At 47.1% G+C, this 25,109-nt stretch overlaps 1 protein-coding gene across 1 annotated transcript in view; it reads right to left on the bottom strand.

The window, feature by feature from the left end:
- The window catches only part of LOC106572911 (CD82 antigen), a 42,032-nt gene extending 19,643 nt beyond the window's left edge, over positions 1–22,389 (bottom strand). The window contains exons 1-2 of the mRNA XM_045708274.2: positions 22,179–22,389; positions 873–945 (exon numbers count right to left, since the gene is read on the bottom strand). Coding sequence (XP_045564230.2) covers positions 873–935 — 63 coding nt within the window. The 5' untranslated portion in view covers positions 936–945; positions 22,179–22,389. The remainder of the gene's footprint in view (positions 1–872; positions 946–22,178) is intronic.
- Positions 22,390–25,109: the final 2,720 nt, after the last annotated feature.

Raw genomic sequence — 25,109 nt, 5'->3', positions numbered from 1 at the left:
TGTTAGTAGTGACGTTCCATTCTAGTTTCTCTACATCTGTCCTGTTAGTAGTGACGTTCCATTCTAGTTTCTCTACATCTGTCCTGTTAGTGGTGACGTTCCATTCTAGTTTCTCTACATCTGTCCTGTTAGTAGGGAGATCACACCATACATTCACACGCAGTGTAACTTAAAAGTCTTAAGCTCTGGATCAAACTTTTAATTTACTCTGTTCAGAGATGGGAATGAGGGGGGAGAGAGAGAGGGATTGTGGGAGCCTTGGACTGAGCGGATGAGTATCTCTGTGGTAACCAGGCCACAATCACTTAATCTGCTCTCTAATGAAGAAACCAGGGAGAGAGAAAGAGAGGGATGGAGGGCATATGAGAGAGGGCATGAGAGAGAGAGGGCATGAGAGAGAGAGAGAGAGAGCATATGAGAGAGGGCATGAGAGAGAGAGGGCATGAGAGAGAGAGAGAGAGAGAGAGAGAGGGCATATGAGAGAGGGCATGAGAGAGAGAGAGAGAGAGAGAGAGAGAGAGAGAGAGAGGGCATATGAGAGAGGGCATATGAGAGAGGGCATATGAGAGAGAGAGAGAGAGAGAGAGGGCATGAGAGAGAGAGAGCGGGCATGAAAGAGAGCGCGAGAGAGGGGGCATGAAAGAGAGTGTGAATGATGTCAGAGAATGAGAGATTGAATGATGTCAGAGAATGAGAGAGTGAAACAGAGGACAAGGATGACAGAGTAGTTGGTGTGTGTGTGGTGAGCTCACATTCCCTCCCACCGACTCGATCTCAAACCGGTCCAACATGGCCATAGAGCTGTGGCGGTCCTGCCATTTTATCAGACGGTTATTGTCATGTTATCTGTGTCTGGGAAATAAGATACTTACGAAGAAGAGGACATTGAAGAGGAACAGGAAGTACTTGATTGCCTTCATGCAGCCTTTCCCCATTGTGATCGCTCTGTGAACAACAGAATACAAATATTTAGTAATACTTTATTTGAAGAGTACTTAAGCATTAATATAATAAAATCATGAATATAATCACAGGTCAGTCAGACATCCCTGTGGTCTACTAAAGAGTTTAACACGATGGCATCAAAGTACAGAGGGGACATGATCCACATAGTGTGTGTCTGGATTTGTTGTAGTGTGTGTGTGTGTGTGTGTGTGTGTGTGTGTGTGTGTGTGGGATTTGTTGTAGTGTGTGTGTGTGGATTTGCTGTAGTGTGTGTGTCTGGATTTGCGTGTGCACGTGGGTGTGCGAGGCCTACAGTATAAGTGGTGACAGAAGCCTGAAACCCTCTGACCTGCTGGCTAAGCTGCTGAGATGATAGGGACCTGGATCTATAGGAGACATGCCTAGAACCCTCTGACCTGCTGGCTAAGCTGCTGAGATGATAGGGACCTGGATCTATAGGAGACAGATGCCTGGAACCCTCTGACCTGCTGGCTAAGCTGCTGAGATGATAGGGACCTGGATCTATAGGAGACAGATGCCTGGAACCCTCTGACCTGCTGGCTAAGCTGCTGAGATGATAGGGACCTGGATCTCTAGGAGACAGATGCCTGGAACCCTCTGACCTGCTGGCTAAGCTGCTGAGATGATAGGGACCTGGATCTATAGGAGACAGATGCCTGGAACCCTCTGACCTGCTGGCTAAGCTGCTGAGATGATAGGGACCTGGATCTATAGGAGACATGCCTAGAACCCTCTGACCTGCTGGCTAAGCTGCTGAGATGATAGGGACCTGGATCTATAGGAGACAGATGCCTGGAACCCTCTGACCTGCTGGCTAAGCTGCTGAGATGATAGGGACCTGGATCTCTAGGAGACAGATGCCTGGAACCCTCTGACCTGCTGGCTAAGCTGCTGAGATGATAGGGACCTGGATCTATAGGATTACTGATATACAACCAGCCAGTGGTGGAAAAAAAGTACCCAATTATCATACATGAGTAAAAGTAATGATACCTTAATAGAAAATGACTCCTGTAAAAGTTCGTCACCCAGTAAAATACTACTTGAGTAAAAGTCTAAAAGTATTTGGCTTTAAATATACTTAAGTATCAAAAGTATAAACCATTTTAAACAAACCAGGCGGCATGATTTTCTAGTTTTGTACGGACAGCCAGGGACACACTCCAACATCATTTACACATAAAGCGGGTGTGTTTAGTGAGTCCACCAGTGACCATGTGTTCTCTTGATAAGTACATGAATTGGACCATTTTCCTGTCGAAATGTAACGAGTACTTTTGGCTGTCAGGGAAAATGTATGGAGTAAAAAGTACATTATTTTCTTTAGGAATGTAGCGAAGTAAAAGTTGCCAAAAATATAAATAGTAAAGTACAGATACCCCCAAACCTACTTAAGTAGTACTTTAAAGTATTTGTACACCACTGCAACCAGCAACACACCCTCCATCAGACTGTACAACCAGCAACACAACCAACACCCTCCATCAGACTGTACAACCAGCAACACACAGCACAAACTGAACAGCGAGCACAACATCAATCTACCACAGCAACACAGCCTGAAGTTCTAAAACACAACCTCAAAACACAGTTGACCTCAATATCTCACAGCAGAGCAGAGCATGAGGGGCGCAGGGGGCTGAAGATCCTACAGCTTGCCTTCTTCTCTCTCTCTCACTCGCTCTTCCCCCTTTCAACTCCCTTTTCCATCTCTCTCTCCCTTCCCCCTTCAACTCCCTTTTCCATCTCTCTCCTCCCCCTTCAACTCCCTTTTCCATCTTTACCTCTCTCCTTCTGCACAAAGTAATGGCCTCTTGCAGTGAAATAAATCTATGGAAATTTCAGTAGAATGTGTGGACTAGGGCTGGCAATTGCCAGGGACCTCATGATACGATGCCAATACGCTGCGATGCGATGCCGATTACGATGCCGATTACAATGCCGATGCCGATTACGGTGCCGATTACGGTGCCGATGCCGATACGATTACGGTGCCGATGCTGATGCCGATACGATGCCGATGACGATGCCGATTACGATGCCGATTACGATGCCGATTGACCGATGCCGATACGATTACGATGCCGATACGATTACGATGCGATGCTGATACGATGCCGATACGATGCGATGTATTATGATTCCATACTGAGATTTTATTGCGATTTGATGTTCCAAACATAATGATCACTACATGTCTGCTGCAGAGAGACAGAGAGTCATGAGAAAACTAGTTTTGATCCGTCATGGAAATAAAAGTGCTGAAAACAAATTGCCTCCATATTTAAAAAGAACAAGCTATGAAGGAAAGAAATACTGGCAATTAGCGCTAAAATAATATTGTGATATTGTCAAAATGATACAATATATTGTCACAAATAATATTCCAAACTGTGTAGATTTTTTCCCCCCATCAGTAGTGTGAGCTGCTCAATACTTCCTGCTGTCAGCGAAGCAATGCCGTGGGGGATTGAGAGATACAGTAGATAGTAACAGAGAGAGATGGTAGAGAGTGTAACAGAGAGAGAGATGGTAGAGTAACAGAGAGAATGTAACAGAGAGAGAGATGGTAGAGAGTGTAACACAGAGAGAAGATTGAGGGTGTAACAGAGAGAGATGGTAGAGAGTGTAACAGAGGGTGTAACAGAGAGAGATGGTAGAGAGTGTAACAGAGAGTGTAACACAGAGAGAGATGATTGAGGGTGTAACAGAGAGGGAGGGAGAGTGTAACAGAGAGAGATGGTAGAGAGTGTAACAGAGAGAGATGGTAGAGAGTGTAACAGAGAGAGATGGTAGAGAGTGTAACAGAGAGAGATGGTAGAGAGTGTAACAGAGAGAGATGGTAGAGAGTGTAACAGAGAGAGATGGTAGAGAGTGTAACAGAGAGAGATGGTAGAGAGTGTAACAGAGAGAGATGGTAGAGAGTGTAACAGAGAGAGATGGTAGAGAGTGTAACAGAGAGAGATGGTAGAGAGTGTAACAGAGAGAAATGGTAGAGAATGTAACAGAGAGAGGGAGAGTAACAGAGAGAGATGGTAGAGAATGTAACAGAGAGAAATGGTAGAGAGTGTAACAGAGAGAGGGAGAGTAACAGAGAGAGATGGTAGAGAATGTAACAGAGAGAGGGAGAGTAACAGAGAGTGTAACACAGAGAGAGATAATTGAGGGTGTAACAGAGAGAGGGAGATGATGAAGTTAAGATAATGTAGGTCATTACAACGACCCGGTGTCAGGGAGAGAATCTACATCCCGGTTCTCAACAACAAAATGTGCACTTGGACACTCCCATCAGCCAATTCTTAAACCAATCCGATACTTTCAAATCCATGACAGGGAGTGTGCGAGTGCCCGCTTGGGGGAAAAGAGCGGGAAATCTGGACGCAGACCAAAGAGGTTACATGACGGCTAACACTGATCAAACATTGGGACGTGAATATATATTGAAACAAGGCTGTTCCATTATGTTGACTAGTTAACATAAGAGCAGTTTACTGCCATGTTAACCATGTGTTCAAAGAGCCCCTTCAGCCACAAGACAGTCCAGTCGTTACAGTAGTCTGAGTCAGACAGTTAAAGCAGGATAAATGGTCTCAACATACTGTTTAAACACAGGGACACATACAGTGGAAAACATGGCAGGGCTATAATATAGAAGTGGACACCAACTTGCACACCAAGGATGCATCCTAAATGCCACCCTATCCCCTATACAGTACACTACTTTTGACCAGGGCCCATAAGAGAAAGGGATGCTATGTGTAAAACCTCTGAAGAATGAGGGATTCTCCAGACACTGCAAATTCACTAGCTACAGTGTTGACTCAATGTTAAGTTGGGGGCATTTCCATGTAAAAGGACCCATGAGCACCAACATGTGAAGTTTATAGGAACATGTCAAATTGGGTGTAAAAGGACCCATGAGCACCAACATGTGAAGTTCATAGGAACATATCAAATTGGGTGTAAAAGGACCCATGTGAAGTTCATAGGAACATATCAAATTGGGTGTAAAAGGACCCATGTGAAGTTCATTGGAACACATCAAATTGGGTGTAAAAGGACCCATGTGAAGTTCATAGGAACATATCAAATTGGGTGTAAAAGGACCCATGTGAAGTTCATAGGAACATATCAAATTGGGTGTAAAAGGACCCATGAGCACCAACATGTGAAGTTCATAGGAACATATCAATTGGGTGTCAAATGAAAGCTAACACACTGGGCACAGACGTCAATTCAATGTCTATTCCACATTGGTTCAACGTATTTTGTAGAAATGATGTAAAAACAACGTTAATTCAACCAGTGTGACAGGCTGAAATGTCAAGCGGGCTTTTCAAACAGCTCTTACACTAAAAAGGGCATTAACATCATTTTTCACAATTTCAGTGGTATTCCAACCTCAAACACAGAAATATCTTGTTTTTGACTGCAAAAGGTATTAGAAATAAAGTGGAGTCCGAAAGTATTGGAACCCATGATAAAGATGAGCAAAAAAGACTGCATAAAATAAAAAAATACTGAGCTATATTGTATGCTAAAAAAATTTTTTTTTAAAAAGGATATTATTTTATACTAACACTCAAAAAGTTAGGGGTCAAAATTATTGACCACAATGTTTCAATAGCTCACTTTGTGCGGATAAGGGCACTGAGACTTTTCTAAAATGTTTTATGAGATTGGAGAACACATTGGGAGAGATGTTGGACCATCCCTCCAAACAGAATATTTCCAGATGGTTGATATCCTTACAGACTGACCTTGTTCAATTCAAACCACAGGTTTTCAATGCGTTTCAAGTCTGGAGACTGAGATGGCCATTGCAAAATGTTGATTGTGTGACCATTTCTTTGTGGATTTTAATGTGTTGCTTGGGGTTATTGTCTTCCTGGGAGATCCACTTGCAGCCAAGTTTCAGCCTCCTGGCAGAGGAAACCAGGCTGTTGGCTAAAATGTCCTGGTACTGGGTACAGTTCATGATGCTGTTGACCTTAACAATGGCCTCGGGACCAGTGGAAGCAAAATATCCCCAGAACATCAAAGATCCACCCCTGTATTTTACAGTAGGTATGGGGGTTCGTTCTCATTTGGATGCCAACCCCACCGCTTGGCCAAACAGCTCTATTTCCATCTCATTTGACTAAAGCACCAGCTCCAATGGTGTTTAACAAACTCCAGGTGTTTACATTTGTTGGATGACAAGAAAATACTGTTCTTATACTTAGTTCAGCAGAAATGCCTTGTTTAAGATGAAGAAATATTACCCAGTGTCTTGTCATTCTGTTACCAAACCCAATCTGCACTGTTCTTAAGGGTAAATGTGTTTTTGTAAAAATGTTCAGTGGAAGTTGTTAAAAGTAGTCCTCGTGTATATGTTGTACGGTTTGTTAAAACTTTCCAATCAAATGTTTTTATTTTTTTATATTTTTTTTGAAGATCATACTTTTAAAGTGAAAATTCTGAGTGTAAGCATCATTTTGTTATGGTGGAATTACCCTTCGTCAATCACAGGGCTATAAAGTTAAAGAGCAGCCCCCGCGAAGACCATGGACTTAAAACAGCGAGTGGCCGGGCTACCGCCCCCCGACGCAATTTTCAGAAAATTCTATATGTTAAAAACACCACCGTTCACCGCCACCCAGCAGGTGAGCGTGAACTCACCGTGGCCTCCGCTGCGTGTGGCCATTTGCCTTCGCGGTGCGTCTCTTCTCTTAGCGGGCATCTCTCATATCCAGAGAGGCACAGTGACAAAGGTCAAATTAAGTCTCCTAGCCTCTAACCTCAAAGCTGCTCTGTTGATGACGTTACTGCCGCGATTTATTTTATCAACCAGAGTTACTGATAAGTGTTGTCTAGAGGCCCAACAAACACACACCTATTTAGGAGAGGTGCTGGCTAGCGGAGTGGAGAGCAGCACACTCTAGGAGCTCAGATGCAACAAAAAAAACGTGCATGTCCAACGTTTCGACAGACAAGCCGGTCTGTTATACCCCGACGACGACAGCCTGCCTGTCATAGCCCGACGACGACAGCCTGTCTGTCATACCCCGACGACGACAGCCTGTCTGTCATACCCCGACGACGACAGCCTGTCTGTCATACCCCGACGACGACAGCCTGTCTGTCATACCCCGACGACGACAGCCTGTCTGTCATACCCCGACGACGACAGCCTGTCTGTCATACCCCGACGACGACAGCCTGTCTGTCATACCCCGACGACGACAGCCTGTCTGTCATACCCCGACGACGACAGCCTGTCTGTCATACCCCGACGACGACAGCCTGTCTGTCATACCCCGACGACGACAGCCTGTCTGTCATACCCCGACGACGACAGCCTGTCTGTCATACCCCGACGACGACAGCCTGTCTGTCATACCCCGACGACGACAGCCTGTCTGTCATACCCCGACGACGACAGCCTGTCTGTCATACCCCGACGACGACAGCTTGCCTGTCATACCCCGACGACGACAGCCTGTCTGTCATACCCCGACGACGACAGCTTGCCTGTCATACCCCGACGAAGACAGCTTGCCTGTCATACCCCGACGACGACAGCTTGCCTGTCATACCCCGACGACGACAGCCTGTCTGTCATACCCCGACGAAGACAGCCTGTCTGTCATACCCCGACGACGACAGCCTGTCTGTCATACCCCGACGACGACAGCTTGCCTGTCATACCCCGACGACGACAGCTTGCCTGTCATACCCTGACGACGACAGCTTGCCTGTCATACCCCGACGAAGACAGCTTGTCTGTCATACCCCGACGAAGACAGCTTGTCTGTCATACCCCGACGACGACAGCCTGTCTGTCATACCCCGACGACGACAGCCTGTCTGTCATACCCCGACAAAGACAGCTTGTCTGTCGTACCCCGACGACGACATCTTGCCGGTTATAGCCCGACGACGACAGCTTGTCTGTCGAAACGTTGGAAATGTGTTTTCACATCTGAGCTCCTAGAGTGTAACTCTCCTTTAGTTTATGAACTGGTAAGTGCTGTAACATTATCTGGGACAACTACTATCTAATACAACAAGTGACATTATCTGGGATAACTACTATCTAATACAACAAGTGAGTGATTCAGAGCATTATATTCTGTTGAGTTGAGGCCTCCATCTCCAAGACAAAGTGAAAGCAGAGAATAAAGGTCCCCTCTTTCAAAATATTTAGTCTCCAACCTCATTGGTTAATAAAAACACACTAGACACTTTCAGAGAGTTCAGTAGCATAATGACTTTACACAGTCAAATGGATGTTTCTATCCAAATACAAAGTCCTGTCTACTGACCCTCCGCTCAGGCACGGCCTTGTGTGTGTGTGTGTGTGTGTGTGTGTGTGTGTGAGAGACAGACATCTGTCGCCATTCAAAGAGGCCGTAAACACATTGCTACACACATCTTACAGAAGACCCATCAGTAGTTAACACACTACCGTAGCCGACCAATCACAGACCAGGGCCCGCATTCACAAAGGTTCTCAGAGTTAGGAGTGCTGATCTAGGATCAGTTTCTGTCTTTTACATCAGAATGAATACAACAATATGGACAGGGAAACCTAGTCCTCCTCTCTCCTAACCTACACCAACCCCTCCTCCTCCCCTCTCCTAACCTACACCAACCCCTCCTCCTCCTCTCTCCTAACCTACACCAACCCCTCCTCCTCCTCTCTCCTAACCTACACCAACCCCTCCTCCTCCTCTCTCCTAACCTACACCAACCCCTCCTCCTCCTCTCTCCTAACCTACACCAACCCCTCCTCCTCCTCTCTCCTAACCTACACCAACCCCTCCTCCTCCTCTCTCCTAACCTACACCAACCCCTCCTCCTCCTCTCTCCTAACCTACACCAACCCCTCCTCCTCCTCTCTCCTAACCTACACCAACCCCTCCTCCTCCTCTCTCCTAACCTACACCAACCCCTCCTCCTCCTCTCTCCTAACCTACACCAACCCCTCCTCCTCCTCTCTCCTAACCTACACCAACCCCTCCTCCTCCTCTCTCCTAACCTACACCAACCCCTCCTCCTCCTAACCTACACCAACCCCTCCTCCTCCTCTCTCCTAACCTACACCAACCCCTCCTCCTCCTCTCTCCTAACCTACACCAACCCCTCCTCCTCCTCACCTACACCAACCCCTCCTCCTCCTCACCTACACCAACCCCTCCTCCTCCTCACCTACACCAACCCCTCCTCCTCCTCACCTACACCAACCCCTCCTCCTCCTCTCTCCTAACCTACACCAACCCCTCCTCCTCCTCTCTCCTAACCTACACCAACCCCTCCTCCTCCTCTCTCCTAACCTACACCAACCCCTCCTCCTCCTCTCTCCTAACCTACACCAACCCCTCCTCCTCCTCTCTCCTAACCTACACCAACCCCTCCTCCTCCTCTCTCCTAACCTACACCAACCCCTCCTCCTCCTCTCTCCTAACCTACACCAACCCCTCCTCCTCCTCTCTCCTAACCTACACCAACCCCTCCTCCTCCTCTCTCCTAACCTACACCAACCCCTCCTCCTCCTCTCTCCTAACCTACACCAACCCCTCCTCCTCCTCTCTCCTAACCTACACCAACCCCTCCTCCTCTCTCCTAACCTACACCAACCCCTCTTCATGTACTTTCTTCCACCTCATGGTTTTTTTCTCCAAATCCTAAAATATCCCAGGAGCCTCCAGAGCAGAGGGCTTTAGGATCATATGACAGCCTTTCCAAGTGGCACCCTATTTCCTATGTAGTGCACTACTTTTGACCAGAGCCCATAGGGCAGGCACTACAGTATATATATGGAATAGGGTGCCATTTGGGACGCAGACCTTTTCTTCTGCTTTCACTTCAGGGTGTCAAACAAGTCAGTTCTCTCACTCTCACTCACTCACTAGTTGTTCTGCTTTTCCTCTCCTCCTCCCGTTTCTATCTGTACCAGGCACTACTGAGAGAAGACCTTGGGGTCAGCTGATACAACACTCAGTAAAGTGAGATAAGAGTGTATGAGAGGGAGACAGAGAGAGAAAGAGCAAGAAGGGGAGGGAGGGAGAGAGAGAGAAAGAGAGAGAGGAGGGAGAGAGAGAGAAAGAGAGAGAGAGAGAGGAGGGAGAGAGAGAGAGAGAAAGAGAGAGAGAGGGAGAGAGAGAGAAAGAGAGACCGTGAGAAGGGGAGAGAGGAGGGGAGAGAGAGAAAGAGAAAGAGAGATCAGAGTTTGAAGTCAGAGTGAGAACTTGCAGGTCACTTTGCTTCCACTTTCTGTCTAGTTTGTTTGCATCAGAGGCGGTTGGTGCCGTTTAAGATGAGGGAGGATATTTATATTTTTTATGAACATGGCTGTATTTCTATGACAGCATATTGGATGACTGTCATCTCGTACTCCAGTCACCCAGTTCAATGTAACATTGATAGGTTTAGGCTCCCACATGATTCTCAAATTTTCCCTGTACCCATCATGAGGTTGCTACAACCTAGCCTATGAATGAAGGTTTACAATGTAGGTACGCACAGGTCAAGAGAATTTTGAGTAATCAAGGTGACAGACAGTGACACATTCAATAGCGCTTTGCAGACTCTTGCCTGCATCTAGCTGATCTAGGGTGTAACCAGTAGTCCAACAGCTGCAAAACGAGAGTTTCTATTGGACTAATTCAGGTATGTTTATCCCGGTTTTGTTATGTTTGCTTCCGTTGAAGTAAAACACTTAAAACAGAATCGATGCAATGAATACACCCCCTGATCACACGCAAATACTTGTTCACTTTCATAGCAGCCAGATACATACATACAGCCTGTTGTATGTATGTATGTATGTATGTATAATTCCTTCTGGCATCTACGTGCTCTCCTCTTCTCACCTTTTCCCTTCATTTATCGACTTGAGTTCACAACACATCAGCAGTCTGTAACCAAGCCAACCGCTACACACAGCCTACATCGTTGTCACCATAGTAACGTCATAGTCAATACAGCTACTAGAACTAACGCGTTAGTAAACCTGCTACAATCATGTAGTAAAGTGCACAGTCAGCAGCAAGCAGGTTTAGCAGTTTACACCGGCGGGCCGCCCCCCCCCCCCCATCCATGGCAAAACATTTATAATTAATTAAACCAAAAGCTTACCTTGACTTGGAAGAGTTCCAGCCATAGCCAGTTAGCGAACGGCTAAACTAGCTTGCTGCATTCAATGATAGCTAATTAAGTGAATAATAATATACTACAAAATCTCTCTCAACGACTCACCACATTGTATGTACTGCACTGCTAACTAGCTGTAGCTTATGCTTTCAGTACAAGATCCATTCTCTGATCCCTTGACTGGGTGGACAACATGTCAGTTCATGCTGCAAGAGCTCTGATACTGTAGATTGGAGGACGTCCTCCGGAAGTTGTCATAATTACTGTGTAAGTCTATGGAAGGGGGTGAGAACCATGAGCCTCCTAGGTTTTGTATTGAAGTCAATGTAGCCAGAGGAGGATGGAAGCTAGCTGTCCTCCAGCTACACCATGGTGCTACTCTACAGAGTGCTGTAGGGTAGTGCTGTTTGTTTACTTGCTGTCTGTGGTGAATTCTTTTTTACTTTGAGACGTTCCACAGTGGTGGTGAGTTAAGACAATCAGACATACTATCAGATCCACAAATGGACACTTTTATAGACCTAGCATTTATAGACCCACCATTTATAAGCCCACATTTATAGACCTACATTTGTGTGCAGGCCAGGTAGCCTAGACCTAGTATGTATAATCAGGTGCACGTCCTTACTCATTTATTATATATTTGCCACTGCTCGACCAACAGCCTATCGATCCCAACGAATCGACCAGCTGACTAAATGGGGTACGGATAGATAGATAGATAGATAGATACACACACACAGTTGAAGTCAGAAGTTTACATACACCTTAGCCAAATACATTTAAACTCAGTTTTTCACAATTCCTGACATTTAATCCTAGTAGAAATTCCCTGTCCCTTTTGTACCTGTTTCCTCCAGCATCTTCACAAGGTCCTTCGCTGTTGTTCTGGGATTGATTTGCACTTTTCGCACCAAAGTACATTCATCTCTAGGAGACAGAACGCGTCTCCTTCCTGAGCAGTATGACCTCTTCCTGAGGTCTTGGCTGATTTCTTTTGATTTTCCCATGACGTCAAGCAAAGAGTCACTGAGTTTGAAGGTAGGCCTTGAAATACATCCACAGGTACACCTCCAATCGGCTCAAATTATGTCAATTAGCCTATCAGAAGCTTCTAAAGCCATGACATCATTTTCTGGAATTTTCCAAGCTGTTTAAAGGCACAGTCAACTTAGTGTGTGCAAACTTCTGACCCACTGGAATTGTGATACAGTGAATTATAAGTGAAATAATCGGTCTGTAAACAATTGTTGGAAAAATTACGTGTCGTGCACAAAGTAGATGTCCTAACCGACTTGCCCAAACTATAGTTTGTTAACAAGAAATGTGTGGAGTGGTTGAAAAGCGAGTTAATGACTCCAACCTAAGTGTATGTAAACTTCCGACTTCAACTGTACATAATGTTGTGTTTATTAGCAGCCAATAAGAAAGCCTAATGTATATAACATGTGTTCATTAGTAGCAAATAAGTAGGCAAAACAAATATGTTTAAATTTGACAAATCAGTGCTGTGTCACTCTTCCAGTGTCTTGATACCAGGAAGTAAGAAAGCAAAGGAAACAAAACATGCAGGGACTTCATTTCAGGAAAAACACTCCTAATGTTGTCATCCAGAGTCACAATATTTGACATAAAGTAGGTTTTTAAAAAGGACCAAAGTGTTTCATCTGCTTTACGTTTTATTTTGTTGCCAAAGAAAGTCTGGTCTGGTAGTACGGTCATACTGGGATTGTGACCACCCTACAAGTGTTCTCATGTGTACAGTCAAAGAGGCTGAGTGTGGACGTGTTAACACCAGTCGTATTAGTCACTCCCATCCTACAGGCACTGGGCTGTCATCACACATCATCCTAATGGTTTAACAATGAAGCTAGAATACAGGCTTCCCCTGTTACAGGACAAATCACACACACACACACCCCGTTTTAATGGAGCCGTCGTCCACTTGAACAAGCCTGTTCCCCAAGCAAGGCAAGGTTAAGTTTCATCAGCGTTCAGCTGGTCTAGCCATTCTCTGGTTAACACTACACACATACGCAAAACACACACAAACTTTTCTCCAAACCCACACAACACGTCCCTTAACACCTGCCCTCCTTAACAAAACCCTTACACCCACCGGCCCCCACCTTCTACATCTCTCTCACACACCAGAGCCAACATCCTCCAGCAACCATCCTCTAGCCTCACAGACAGACAGGACAAGACAGGCAGACAGATGGGACAGACAGAGCCCCGCTTTGAGTTGGCCACCAAAACAAAGGCAGCTTTCAGCCACTCTGATCCCTGAACAAAAGGAGAAACTCAACCCGGAGAGGAGGAGAGAGGACCACTCCACTCCAGCCGTACATTCAAACAGCGTCCCAGATGATTCCCTATGTAGCTCACTACTTTGGACCAGGGTGCATAGGACTCTGTTCAAAAGTACTGCACTATATAGGGACTATGGCATCAGTTGGGACACAGACCTCTTCACTACAACAACAGATAGATATGAAAGATGTCCCTTTCTCACCAGAACAATGATTAGTTATGACCAAGTGACCTGAGGATGTTTTTAAAGGGGTTTAACAGGTGTAAAACTATCCCTGCCTGGGCTGAAGGGGCCAGGGGAACAAGGGGGTTGAGGTAACTGAGCTGGGAGGACCAGAAACAAGGGGGTTGAGGTAACTGAGCTGGGAGGACCAGAAACAAGGGGGTTGAGGTAACTGAGCTGGGAGGACCAGAGAAACAAGGGGGTTGAGGTAACTGAGCTGGGAGGGCCAGAGAAACAAGGGGGTTGAGGTAACTGAGCTGGGAGGGCCAGAGAAACAAGGGGGTTGAGGTAACTGAGCTGGGAGGGCCAGAGAAACAAGGGGGTTGAGGTAACTGAGCTGGGAGGGCCAGAGAAACAAGGGGGTTGAGGTAACTGAGCTGGGAGGGCCAGAGAAACAAGGGGGTTGAGGTAACTGAGCTGGGAGGGCCAGAGAAACAAGGGGGTTGAGGTAACTGAGCTGGGAGGACCAGAGAAACAAGGGGGTTGAGGTAACTGAGCTGGGAGGACCAGAAACAAGGGGGTTGAGGTAACTGAGCTGGGAGGGCCAGAGAAACAAGGGGGTTGAGGTAACTGAGCTGGGAGGGCCAGAGAAACAAGGGGGTTGAGGTAACTGAGCTGGGAGGGCCAGAGAAACAAGGGGGTTGAGGTAACTGAGCTGGGAGGGCCAGAGAAACAAGGGGGTTGAGGTAACTGAGCTGGGAGGGCCAGAGAAACAAGGGGGTTGAGGTAACTGAGCTGGGAGGACCAGAGAAACAAGGGGGTTGAGGTAACTGAGCTGGGAGGGCCAGAAACAAGGGGGTTGAGGTAACTGAGCTGGGAGGGCCAGAGAAACAAGGGGGTTGAGGTAACTGAGCTGGGAGGACCAGAGAAACAAGGGGGTTGAGGTAACTGAGCTGGGAGGACCAGAGAAACAAGGGGGTTGAGGTAACTGAGCTGGGAGGACCAGAAACAAGGGGGTTGAGGTAACTGAGCTGGGAGGACCAGAGAAACAAGGGGGTTGAGGTAACTGAGCTGGGAGGACCAGAAACAAGGGGGTTGAGGTAACTGAGCTGGGAGGGCCAGAGAAACAAGGGGGTTGAGGTAACTGAGCTGGGAGGACCAGAAACAAGGGGGTTGAGGTAACTGAGCTGGGAGGACCAGAGAAACAAGGGGGTTGAGGTAACTGAGCTGGGAGGGCCAGAGAAACAAGGGGGTTGAGGTAACTGAGCTGGGAGGGCCAGAGAAACAAGGGGGTTGAGGTAACTGAGCTGGGAGGACCAGAAACAAGGGGGTTGAGGTAACTGAGCTGGGAGGACCAGAAACAAGGGGGTTGAGGTAACTGAGCTGGGAGGGCCAGAGAAACAAGGGGGTTGAGGTAACTGAGCTGGGAGGACTAGAGAAACAAGGGGGTTGAGGTAACTGAGCTGGGAGGACCAGAGAAACAAGGGGGTTGAGGTAACTGAGCTGGGAGGACCAGAAACAAGGGGGTTGAGGTAACTGAGCTGGGAGGACCAGAAACAAGGGGGTTGAGGTAACTGAGCTGGGAGGGCCAGAGAAACAAGGGGGTTGAGGTAACTGAGCTGGGAGGACCAGAAACAAGGGGGTTGAGGTAACTGAGCTGGGAGGACTAGAGAAACAAGGGGGTTGAGGTAACTGAGCTGGGAGGACCAGAGAAACAAGGGGGTTGAGGTAACTGAGCTGGGAGGGCCAGAGAAACAAGGGGGTTGAGGTAACTGAGCTGGGAGGACCAGAAACAAGGGGGTTGAGGTAACTGAGCTGGGAGGACCAGAAACAAGGGGGTTGAGGTAACTGAGCTGGGAGGACCAGAGAAACAAGGGGGTTGAGGTAACTGAGCTGGGAGGACTAGAGAGGGCCAGAGAAACAAGGGGTTGAGGTAACTGACCTGGGAGGACTAGAGAAACAAGGGAGTGTAGGGTGAGGATCAGAAAGGAGGTGAGAGAGGGGGTGAGAGGTGTCAACAGTGAGGGGTGCTGCCTGGACTTGTCAGCAGCGTGAGCCCCAACAGTCATGGGTTAAGTCCCAAATGGCACCCTGGCCATAGGGCTCTGGTCAAAAGTAGTGTAATATATAATGGCACCCTGGCCATAGGGCTCTGGTTAAAAGTAGTGTAATATATAATGGCACCCTGGCCATAGGGCTCTGGTTAAAAGTAGTGTAATATATAATGGCACCCTGGCCATAGGGCTCTGGTTAAAAGTAGTGTAATATATAATGGCACCCTGGCCATAGGGCTCTGGTCTAAAAGTAGTGTAATATATAATGGCACCCTGGCCATAGGGCTCTGGTTAAAAGTAGTGTAATATATAATGGCACCCTGGCCATAGGGCTCTGGTTAAAAGTAGTGTAATATATAATGGCACCCTGGCCATAGGGCTCTGGTTAAAAGTAGTGTAATATATAATGGCACCCTGGCCATAGGGCTCTGGTTAAAAGTAGTGTAATATATAATGGCACCCTGGCCATAGGGCTCTGGTTAAAAGTAGTGTAATATATAATGGCACCCTGGCCATAGGGCTCTGGTTAAAAGTAGTGTAATATATAATGGCACCCTGGCCATAGGGCTCTGGTTAAAAGTAGTGTAATATATAATGGCACCCTGGCCATAGGGCTCTGGTTAAAAGTAGTGTAATATATAATGGCACCCTGGCCATAGGGCTCTGGTTAAAAGTAGTGTAATATATAATGGCACCCTGGCCATAGGGCTCTGGTTAAAAGTAGTGTACTATATAATGGCACCCTGGCCATAGGGCTCTGGTTAAAAGTAGTGTAATATATAATGGCACCCTGGCCATAGGGCTCTGGTTAAAAGTAGTGTCATATATAATGGCACCCTGGCCATAGGGCTCTGGTTAAAAGTAGTGTACTATAAAGGGAATACTGTGCCGTTTAGGTTGTACCCCTGAACTCAGTAATCTGTTCAACCAAAGACGGTTCCACTGATGGTAACAGAACCAGTTTGAACCTCCCAGACAACTTCATTAAGACTCCTTCTGTGACGTTCCCATGACAACCGACCGGGGGGAAAAAGGGGGGGGGGGGGGGGGGTAGGAAGATGGGGAAGGGTGTTTGTCTGAATGAGGGAAGCTCCTGCTGAGAAAGAAGTCTCACGCTTGGCCCCCTCTAAACCCCAACCCCCCCCCCCCCCTTTCTCACATAGTCACTCCCCAACTACCAGGAACATGTAAACAGAGGAGGAACACATGGTTCAGACTGTAGAGTCTAGTAGTTACAGGGGTGCAATGTTCTCTACTGTGGCTGCAACGATCAGGGACTATTTAGAGTTTTCGGTTCAACGTTTGAGTTGAGGGCTCATCGGTTGAATTTGAAACGTTAATCTGATTCAATGATGTCCTTTTGAAGAAACAACCTGTTGGGTCAAACCACTACAGACATCCTCCCACCGGTAGAGCAGCCGGTGGCTGGTGGGCCGTCCCCACCGGTAGAGCAGCCGGTGGCTGGTGGGCCGTCCCCACCGGTAGAGCAGCCGGTGGCTGGTGGGCCGTCCCCACCGGTAGAGCAGCCGGTGGCTGGTGGGCCGTCCCCACCGGTAGAGCAGCCGGTGGCTGGTGGGCCGTCCCCACCGGTAGAGCAGCCGGTGGCTGGTGGGCCGTCCCCACCGGTAGAGCAGCCGGTGACTGGTGGGCCGTCCCCACCGGTAGAGCAGCCGGTGGCTGGTGGGCCGTCCCCACCGGTAGAGCAGCCGGTGGCTGGTGGGCCGTCCCCACCGGTAGAGCAGCCGGTGGCTGGTGGGCCGTCCCCACCGGTAGAGCAGCCGGTGACTGGTGGGCCGTCCCCACCGGTAGAGCAGCCGGTGGTTGGTGAGCCGTCCCCACCGGTAGAGCAGCCGGTGACTGGTGGGCCGTCCCCACCGGTAGAGCAGCCGGTGGCTGGTGGGCCGTCTCCACCGGTAGAGCAGCCGGTGACTGGTGGGCCGTCCCCACCGGTAGAGCAGCCGGTGGCTGGTGGGCCGTCCCCACCGGTAGAGCAGCCGGTGGCTGGTGGGCCGTCCCCACCGGTAGAGCAGCCGGTGACTGGTGGGCCGTCCCCACCGGTAGAGCAGCCGGTGACTGGTGGGCCGTCCCCACCGGTAGAGCAGCCGGTGGCTGGTGGGCCGTCCCCACCGGTAGAGCAGCCGGTGACTGGTGGGCCGTCCCCACCGGTAGAGCAGCCGGTGGCTGGTGGGCCGTCCCCACCGGTAGAGCAGCCGGTGACTGGTGGGCCGTCCCCACCGGTAGAGCAGCCGGTGGCTGGTGGGCCGTCCCCACCGGTAGAGCAGCCGGTGGCTGGTGGGCCGTCCCCACCGGTAGAGCAGCCGGTGACTGGTGGGCCGTCCCCACCGGTAGAGCAGCCGGTGGCTGGTGGGCCGTCCCCACCGGTAGAGCAGCCGGTGGCTGGTGGGCCGTCCCCACCGGTAGAGCAGCCGGTGGCTGGTGGGCCGTCCCCACCGGTAGAGCAGCCGGTGACTGGTGGGCCGTCCCCACCGGTAGAGCAGCCGGTGGTTGGTGAGCCGTCCCCACCGGTAGAGCAGCCGGTGACTGGTGGGCCGTCCCCACCGGTAGAGCAGCCGGTGGCTGGTGGGCCGTCTCCACCGGTAGAGCAGCCGGTGATTGGTGGGCTTGATTTATCAACAGTTCATGTAGTCTACCACTAACAAGCCTAGAAAACCAGTAACCTGGGTCCCAGACGGGCACCAAGGCTACATGAACAACATCTCCCTCAGCAGATACTACAGTTTCTATGAACAATGTCCCAGTCGGACACACCACCTACAGCGTCTGTGTGACACACACACATGGAATGCAGGTAAACTGCAATCATGTTCATAAGAAACTGTTTGAAATGATTGACTGTGTGAGTCTACGCAAAACATTAAAAAAATTTCAAATACAAGAATTAAAAACTTTCCATCAGAAAGGACCCATGAGCACCCAGAAGCCTCGTGAACAGAGGGCTCGTCCCCCCGGAGATTTGTCCTTGATTCAGCTGGAGCCAACTTCATAAAATTGCTATCAATCAAGTTAGAGTAGCTATCTTGTCTAACTATCTTAGCTGGCATGCCTGCTGGCAAGCTTGGTAGAGTTTAGAAAAAAAGCAAGCAATAACTACAATGTAGTGAATAACTCACATTCCTTTCAGTCTTTTACCCAGATTTGAGCAGAGGTGCACAGAAGCATATTTATCTTCTTTAATATAAAATAATCAACCGTCAGGAGGATACAGACAGATCAAGAGGTATGCTTAGATATGCAGAAAAATAGACATTCAAATCCATAATTATGCATTTCTGTTTATAACAGATAAGGGAGTAATTATGTAATTTTGTTACCGTAATTCCCGTTAATGGGTGTAAATCCACTTCACATATTGTAGTTCAATAACAAAACAAAAAAAAGAGAGATTTTCAAACTCAAGGTGCCATGTCATAGCTGACAGCCAGTTCTATCTGCAGACATCTTTGAATCTTAATTCAGAGCAGATATTTAAACAGGGTGTTTGGGATAACGTTTGAATCTTAATTCAGAGCAGATATTTAACAGGGTGTTTGGGATAACGTTTGAATCTTAATTCAGAGCAGATATTTAAACAGGGTGTTTGGGATAACGTTTGAATCTTAATTCAGAGCAGATATTTAAACAGGGTGTTTGGGATAACGTTTGAATCTTAATTCAGAGCAGATATTTAACAGGGTGTTTGGGATAACGTTTGAATCTTAATTCAGAGCAGATATTTAACAGGGTGTTTGGGATAACGTGGCCATAAAACCCAGAGGGAGATTTTAAAATTATGTTACTAAAGTCTACATCTGCACAGTTCTTCCACTAAGTTAGTGTTGCTACATTTACCAGTAGAACTTCTTCAACGTAGTCCTAGTGCATAGACTTGTATGGTTTGTTAAACTTTCAAATAAAGTTTGTGTTTGGCATATATTTTAAAGTGAACATTTTTTTTTACTGAGTCAAACTGTAATTTTGTTACTGTGGAATTGCCCACTCGTAGTACAATGATCCCATTCAACACACAATTCACAATCAACTAAACTTGATAACTAAACTTGATAAGTAACTAAAAAAAAAAAACATTAATTTATATTTATTCTGGGTATGCGAGCAGATCTTAAGGTTTGGGCCAGTAACAACTGTTGGCCACATCTTTCCTTCTAGCTCTAAAACACAGGGGGAAAAACCAACAAAGTCCAGTGATGTGATCAGATCAACAACTCTAAAGTAAAAGTCTCTCAGCCAGTCATCTCTGGCATCGATGGGAGAGGCACGTCCACACTGGGAGGCTGGGGGGAGGGGGGGGGGGGGCAAGAGGATGGGGGGGGGGGGGCAAGGCACACCCACAATGAGAGACTGGCCAACTGATGTCATCGGTGCACTAGCCCTGCCCGCCAGTCACATACAGCTAGCCAGCCCTGCCCGCCAGTCACATACAGCTAGTCAGCCCTGCCCGCCAGTCACATACAGCTAGCCAGCCCTGCCCGCCAGTCACATACAGCTAGCCCTGCCCGCCAGTCACATACAGCTAGCCCTGCCCGCCAGTCACATACAGCTAGCCCTGCCCGCCAGTCACATACAGCTAGCCCTGCCCACCAGTCACATACAGCTAGCTCTGCCACAGAGCTACATACATCAACTGTAATAAAACAAACATACACTATTGAGTTTAAACAACATTGCATTTAAAATGACCCATGTCGACATTGTCCTGTATAACTGCATTTAAATACAAAGAGAGGAGGAGATATGAAACAAGACTGATAGTCTGACGTTACAGAGAGGAGGAGATATGAAACAAGGCTGATGTTACAGAGAGGAGGAGATAGGAAACAAGGCTGATGTTACAGAGAGGAGGAGATAGGAAACAAGGCTGATGTTACAGAGAGGAGGAGATAGGAAACAAGGCTGATGTTACAGAGAGGAGGAGATAGGAAACAAGGCTGATGTTACAGAGAGGAGGAGATAGGAAACAAGGCTGATGTTACAGAGAGGAGGAGATAGGAAACAAGGCTGATGTTACAGAGAGGAGGAGATAGGAAACAAGGCTGATGTTACAGAGAGGAGGAGATAGGAAACAAGGCTGATGTTACAGAGAGGAGGAGATAGGAAACAAGGCTGATGTTACAGAGAGGAGGAGATAGGAAACAAGGCTGATGTTACAGAGAGGAGGAGATATGAAACAAGGCTGATGTTACAGAGAGGAGGAGATAAGAAACAAGGATGATAGTCTGTTATGTTGGTAGTTACATACAGTGCTACCAGTATGTAGGTTGAGTTTGCAGTGGGTCTGTATCGGTGTGTGTTAGAACAGTTACTGTACTGTAAACACACACACTAGTCTGATGCTGCCCTGAAGGTCTCCCCTGCTTCCCCTGGCCTGCTACTAAGTTACGTCCCAAATGGCAGACTATCCTGTATATAGCACCCTACGGGGTCTGGTCAACAGTAGTGTAGTATGGAGGGAATAAGGTGCCATTTGGGACACAGTGAAACTCTGTCCAGCAGGGAGACGGTTTTGAACACACAGCCTCTGCTTTAGCCATCACTGGTCTGGTAGAACAAGTTACTAAACAACCTCTCTTCTGGGCCCGTGTTCAAAACAGGAGTTCTGATCTAGGATCAGGTCCCCCTCTGTCCATGTAATATTATCCATTACAACTAGAAGACAAAACAGATGCGAGATCAGCCTTGAGATAATATATAATGGCTGGTGAATGCTGCTTGTAATGTACTGGCTGTATGTCCCATGTGTTGGGAGTATAATCTACACAACAGAATGTGTGGAGGTCAGTGGATGGAACGATATCACACTGTTCAACCTTCCGTTTTACTTTCAACGTTCACACACACACACAATATCAAATACAACAGGAAACAAGGTAACTTATACCAACGTGGTAGACCATTCCAGACCCGCTAATGGAAGAAAAAAACCCAAGAACAAATGCTTTGTTTTTTCATAACAATAGGATAAACCCTTAGTCTGTCAGAGACTGAAAAGGCATGTTATATATATATATATATATAAATAACACTACAACAAACGTTGCAATGTTGAACAACAAAGTGTGTATATGTATATCATGACACATCAGCAATGATGATTCAACATATAACTTCGCTACAAAATGTATCCACATCATCATCAGAACAGACGATGGTAACGTTATGGTTAGAACATTTCAATGCCTGAGATACGACTGGTCTCAATTACAGACGTTAATGCTTGAGCCCTGGTGTTAAACCAACAGCTCCACACGCACACACCACATCACCAGTAACTGATGAAAACACAGGACCATTGCTTTTACCATTCCAAAGTTTATATCCCCAGAATTCTGTTTAAATTCATAATTCTACATTCACCTCCATTTCCACTTTTTTTCTCTTCCAATTGGCTCATCAAAATGTCAAGCGTGTCACCCCCAAAAACAATTGCACTTCTATCCAAGGAAAAACGTAGGTTAACCATTTGCAAAGAACAACAATTCATATTGTGCAATACCAATGCGCAAAGTTTGCCTGGTATAATTACTTACGGTTTGGCGTAAAGTTTGTAGGGGGGGAGAAAAAGTTGGTGCAACGGAGCGGTCTGTCTCCTTGTCCTGTTGTGTGTGAGCTGTCTGTCTGTTGGACTTTGGACTGGTAATAACAAAGCCAAACCAAGAGTGAACAGCACGACGCGGTGCGGAGTATGGACGGGACGGAGAAGCGTGGAGATCCCAGCTCTAGTCCCGGGCGTTACGTAACCAGCTGTTAACTTTTAGAAAGGCTCCGCGTCAGCAACAAGCATGTAGCGTGACGGCTCGGAACAGAGCTAGGAACAGAGCTAGGGAATCCTCTGCAGTCTCCCACCATTTTAGCGAGCTTGCGCGCAATGCCCTTCTTCAACCCCTAAATCCCCGTGACGCTCGAGTGTAATTATCATGTCTGTATAGAACAAACACCAAATGCATTGATTTGGTAGGCCTACAAACTGAAATTGTATTTCTTTCGTATAACATTGCACGTTGACTTACATTGAGGCATAAGTCAACGCGGATATTGTAGTGAAGAGACGTTTGACTTTATAGATGGGTTTTATTGCAGGTTTAAGTAGGTTGATGCTGTCGGTTGGGGCTATTCTGTCATGAAACCATTAAGCTGTGGTCCCAAAGCTGCAGCTACTAATAGCAACGATACCCTGTGGCGCAGAGTCTATTCAGATCATCTCATTGGACAGATAAAGGCAGTACCCCCATGATCAGCAGGTAGCCTAGTGGTTAGAGCGTTGGACTAGTAACCGAAAGGTTGCAAGATCGAATCCCTGAGCTGACAAGGTAAAAATCTATCATCCTGCCCCTGAACAAGGCAGTTAATCCACTGTTCCCCGGTAGGCCATCATTGAAAATAAGAACTTGTTCTTAACTGACTTGCCTAGTTAAATAAAAAATCCACACATATGGTATTATCTCATTGGCCAGATAAAGGCAGAACCCCCATGATGATCCACACATATGGTATCATCTCATTGGCCAGATAAAGGCAGAACTCCCATGATGATCCACACATATGGTATCATCTCATTGGCCAGATAAAGGCAGAACTCCCATGATGATCCACACATATGGTATCATCTCATTGGCCAGATAAAGGCAGAACTCCCATGATGATCCACACATATGGTATCATCTCATTGGCCAGATAAAGGCAGAACCCCCATGATGATCCACACATATGGTATCATCTCATTGGCCAGATAAAGGCAGAACTCCCATGATGATCCACACATATGGTATCATCTCATTGGCCAGATAAAGGCAGAACTCCCATGATGATCCACACATATGGTATCATCTCATTGGCCAGATAAAGGCAGAACTCCCATGATGATCCACACATATGGTATCATCTCATTGGCCAGATAAAGGCAGAACTCCCATGATGATCCACACATATGGTATCATCTCATTGGCCAGATAAAGGCAGAACCCCCATGATGATCCACACATATGGTATCATCTCATTGGCCAGATAAAGGCAGAACTCCCATGATGATCCACACATATGGTATCATCTCATTGGCCAGATAAAGGCAGAACCCCCATGATGATCCACACATATGGTATCATCTCATTGGCCAGATAAAGGCAGAACCCCCATGATGATCCACACATATGGTATCATCTCATTGGCCAGATAAAGGCAGAACTCCCATGATGATCCACACATATGGTATCATCTCATTGGCCAGATAAAGGCAGAACTCCCATGATGATCCACACATATGGTATCATCTCAGAAAGCATGGCCTTCTGACTCTCTCCAATACCCAGTCTGTTTGTGGTAACATTGCATGACAAGGAGGGTATTGACAGCAAAACAGACGGGTTAATGTGCTACCTAGCCTGGTGCTACTCTCTGTTTATCATCCATGCATCTTAATAACTCTACCAACATGTACATATTAACTCAACTAACCGGTACCCCCCTGTATATAGTCTCACTATTGTTACTTCACTGCTGCTCTTTAATTATTAGTTATTTTACTTTAAATGTTTTATCTAACACTTATTTTTCTTAAAACTGCATTGTTGGTTAAGGGCTTGTAAGTAAGCATTTCACTGTAAGGTATACACCTGTTGTATTCAGCATTTCACTGTAAGGTCTGTTGTATTGGGCACAGGTGACAAATAACATTTGATTTGCTAATGGTTCTCTAAGGAGTGTAATGAACGTTAAACAGACGGGTACCCAGGCTAGGGTTAATGTGCTAACGGTTCTCTAAGGAGTGTAATGAACGTTAAACAGACGGGTACCCAGGCTAGGGTTAATGTGCTAACGGTTCTCTAAGGAGTGTAATGAACGTTAAACAGACGGGTACCCAGGCTAGGGTTAATGTGCTAACGGTTCTCTAAGGAGTGTAATGAACGTTAAACAGACGGGTACCCAGGCTAGGGTTAATGTGCTAACGGTTCTCTAAGGAGTGTAATGAACGTTAAACAGACGGGTACCCAGGCTAGGGTTAATGTGCTAACGGTTCTCTAAGGAGTGTAATGAACGTTAAACAGACGGGTACCCAGGCTAGGGTTAATGTGCTAACGGTTCTCTAAGGAGTGTAATGAACGTTAAACAGACGGGTACCCAGGCTAGGGTTAATGTGCTAACGGTTCTCTAAGGAGTGTAATGAACGTTAAACAGACGGGTACCCAGGCTAGGGTTAATGTGCTAACGGTTCTCTAAGGAGTGTAATGAACGTTAAACAGACGGGTACCCAGGCTAGGGTTAATGTGCTAACGGTTCTCTAAGGAGTGTAATGAACGTTAAACAGACGGGTACCCAGGCTAGGGTTAATGTGCTAACGGTTCTCTAAGGAGTGTAATGAACGTTAAACAGACGGGTACCCAGGCTAGGGTTAATGTGCTAACGGTTCTCTAAGGAGTGTAATGAACGTTAAACAGACGGGTACCCAGGCTAGGGTTAATGTGCTA

The sequence above is a fragment of the Salmo salar genome, chromosome 26 (assembly GCF_965601325.2).
Source record: "Salmo salar chromosome 26, fSalSal1, whole genome shotgun sequence".
Classification (NCBI taxonomy): Eukaryota; Metazoa; Chordata; class Actinopteri; order Salmoniformes; family Salmonidae; genus Salmo; species Salmo salar.
The sequence above is the reverse complement of the archived record's forward strand: the minus strand, read 5'-3'. Positions and strand labels throughout refer to the sequence as shown.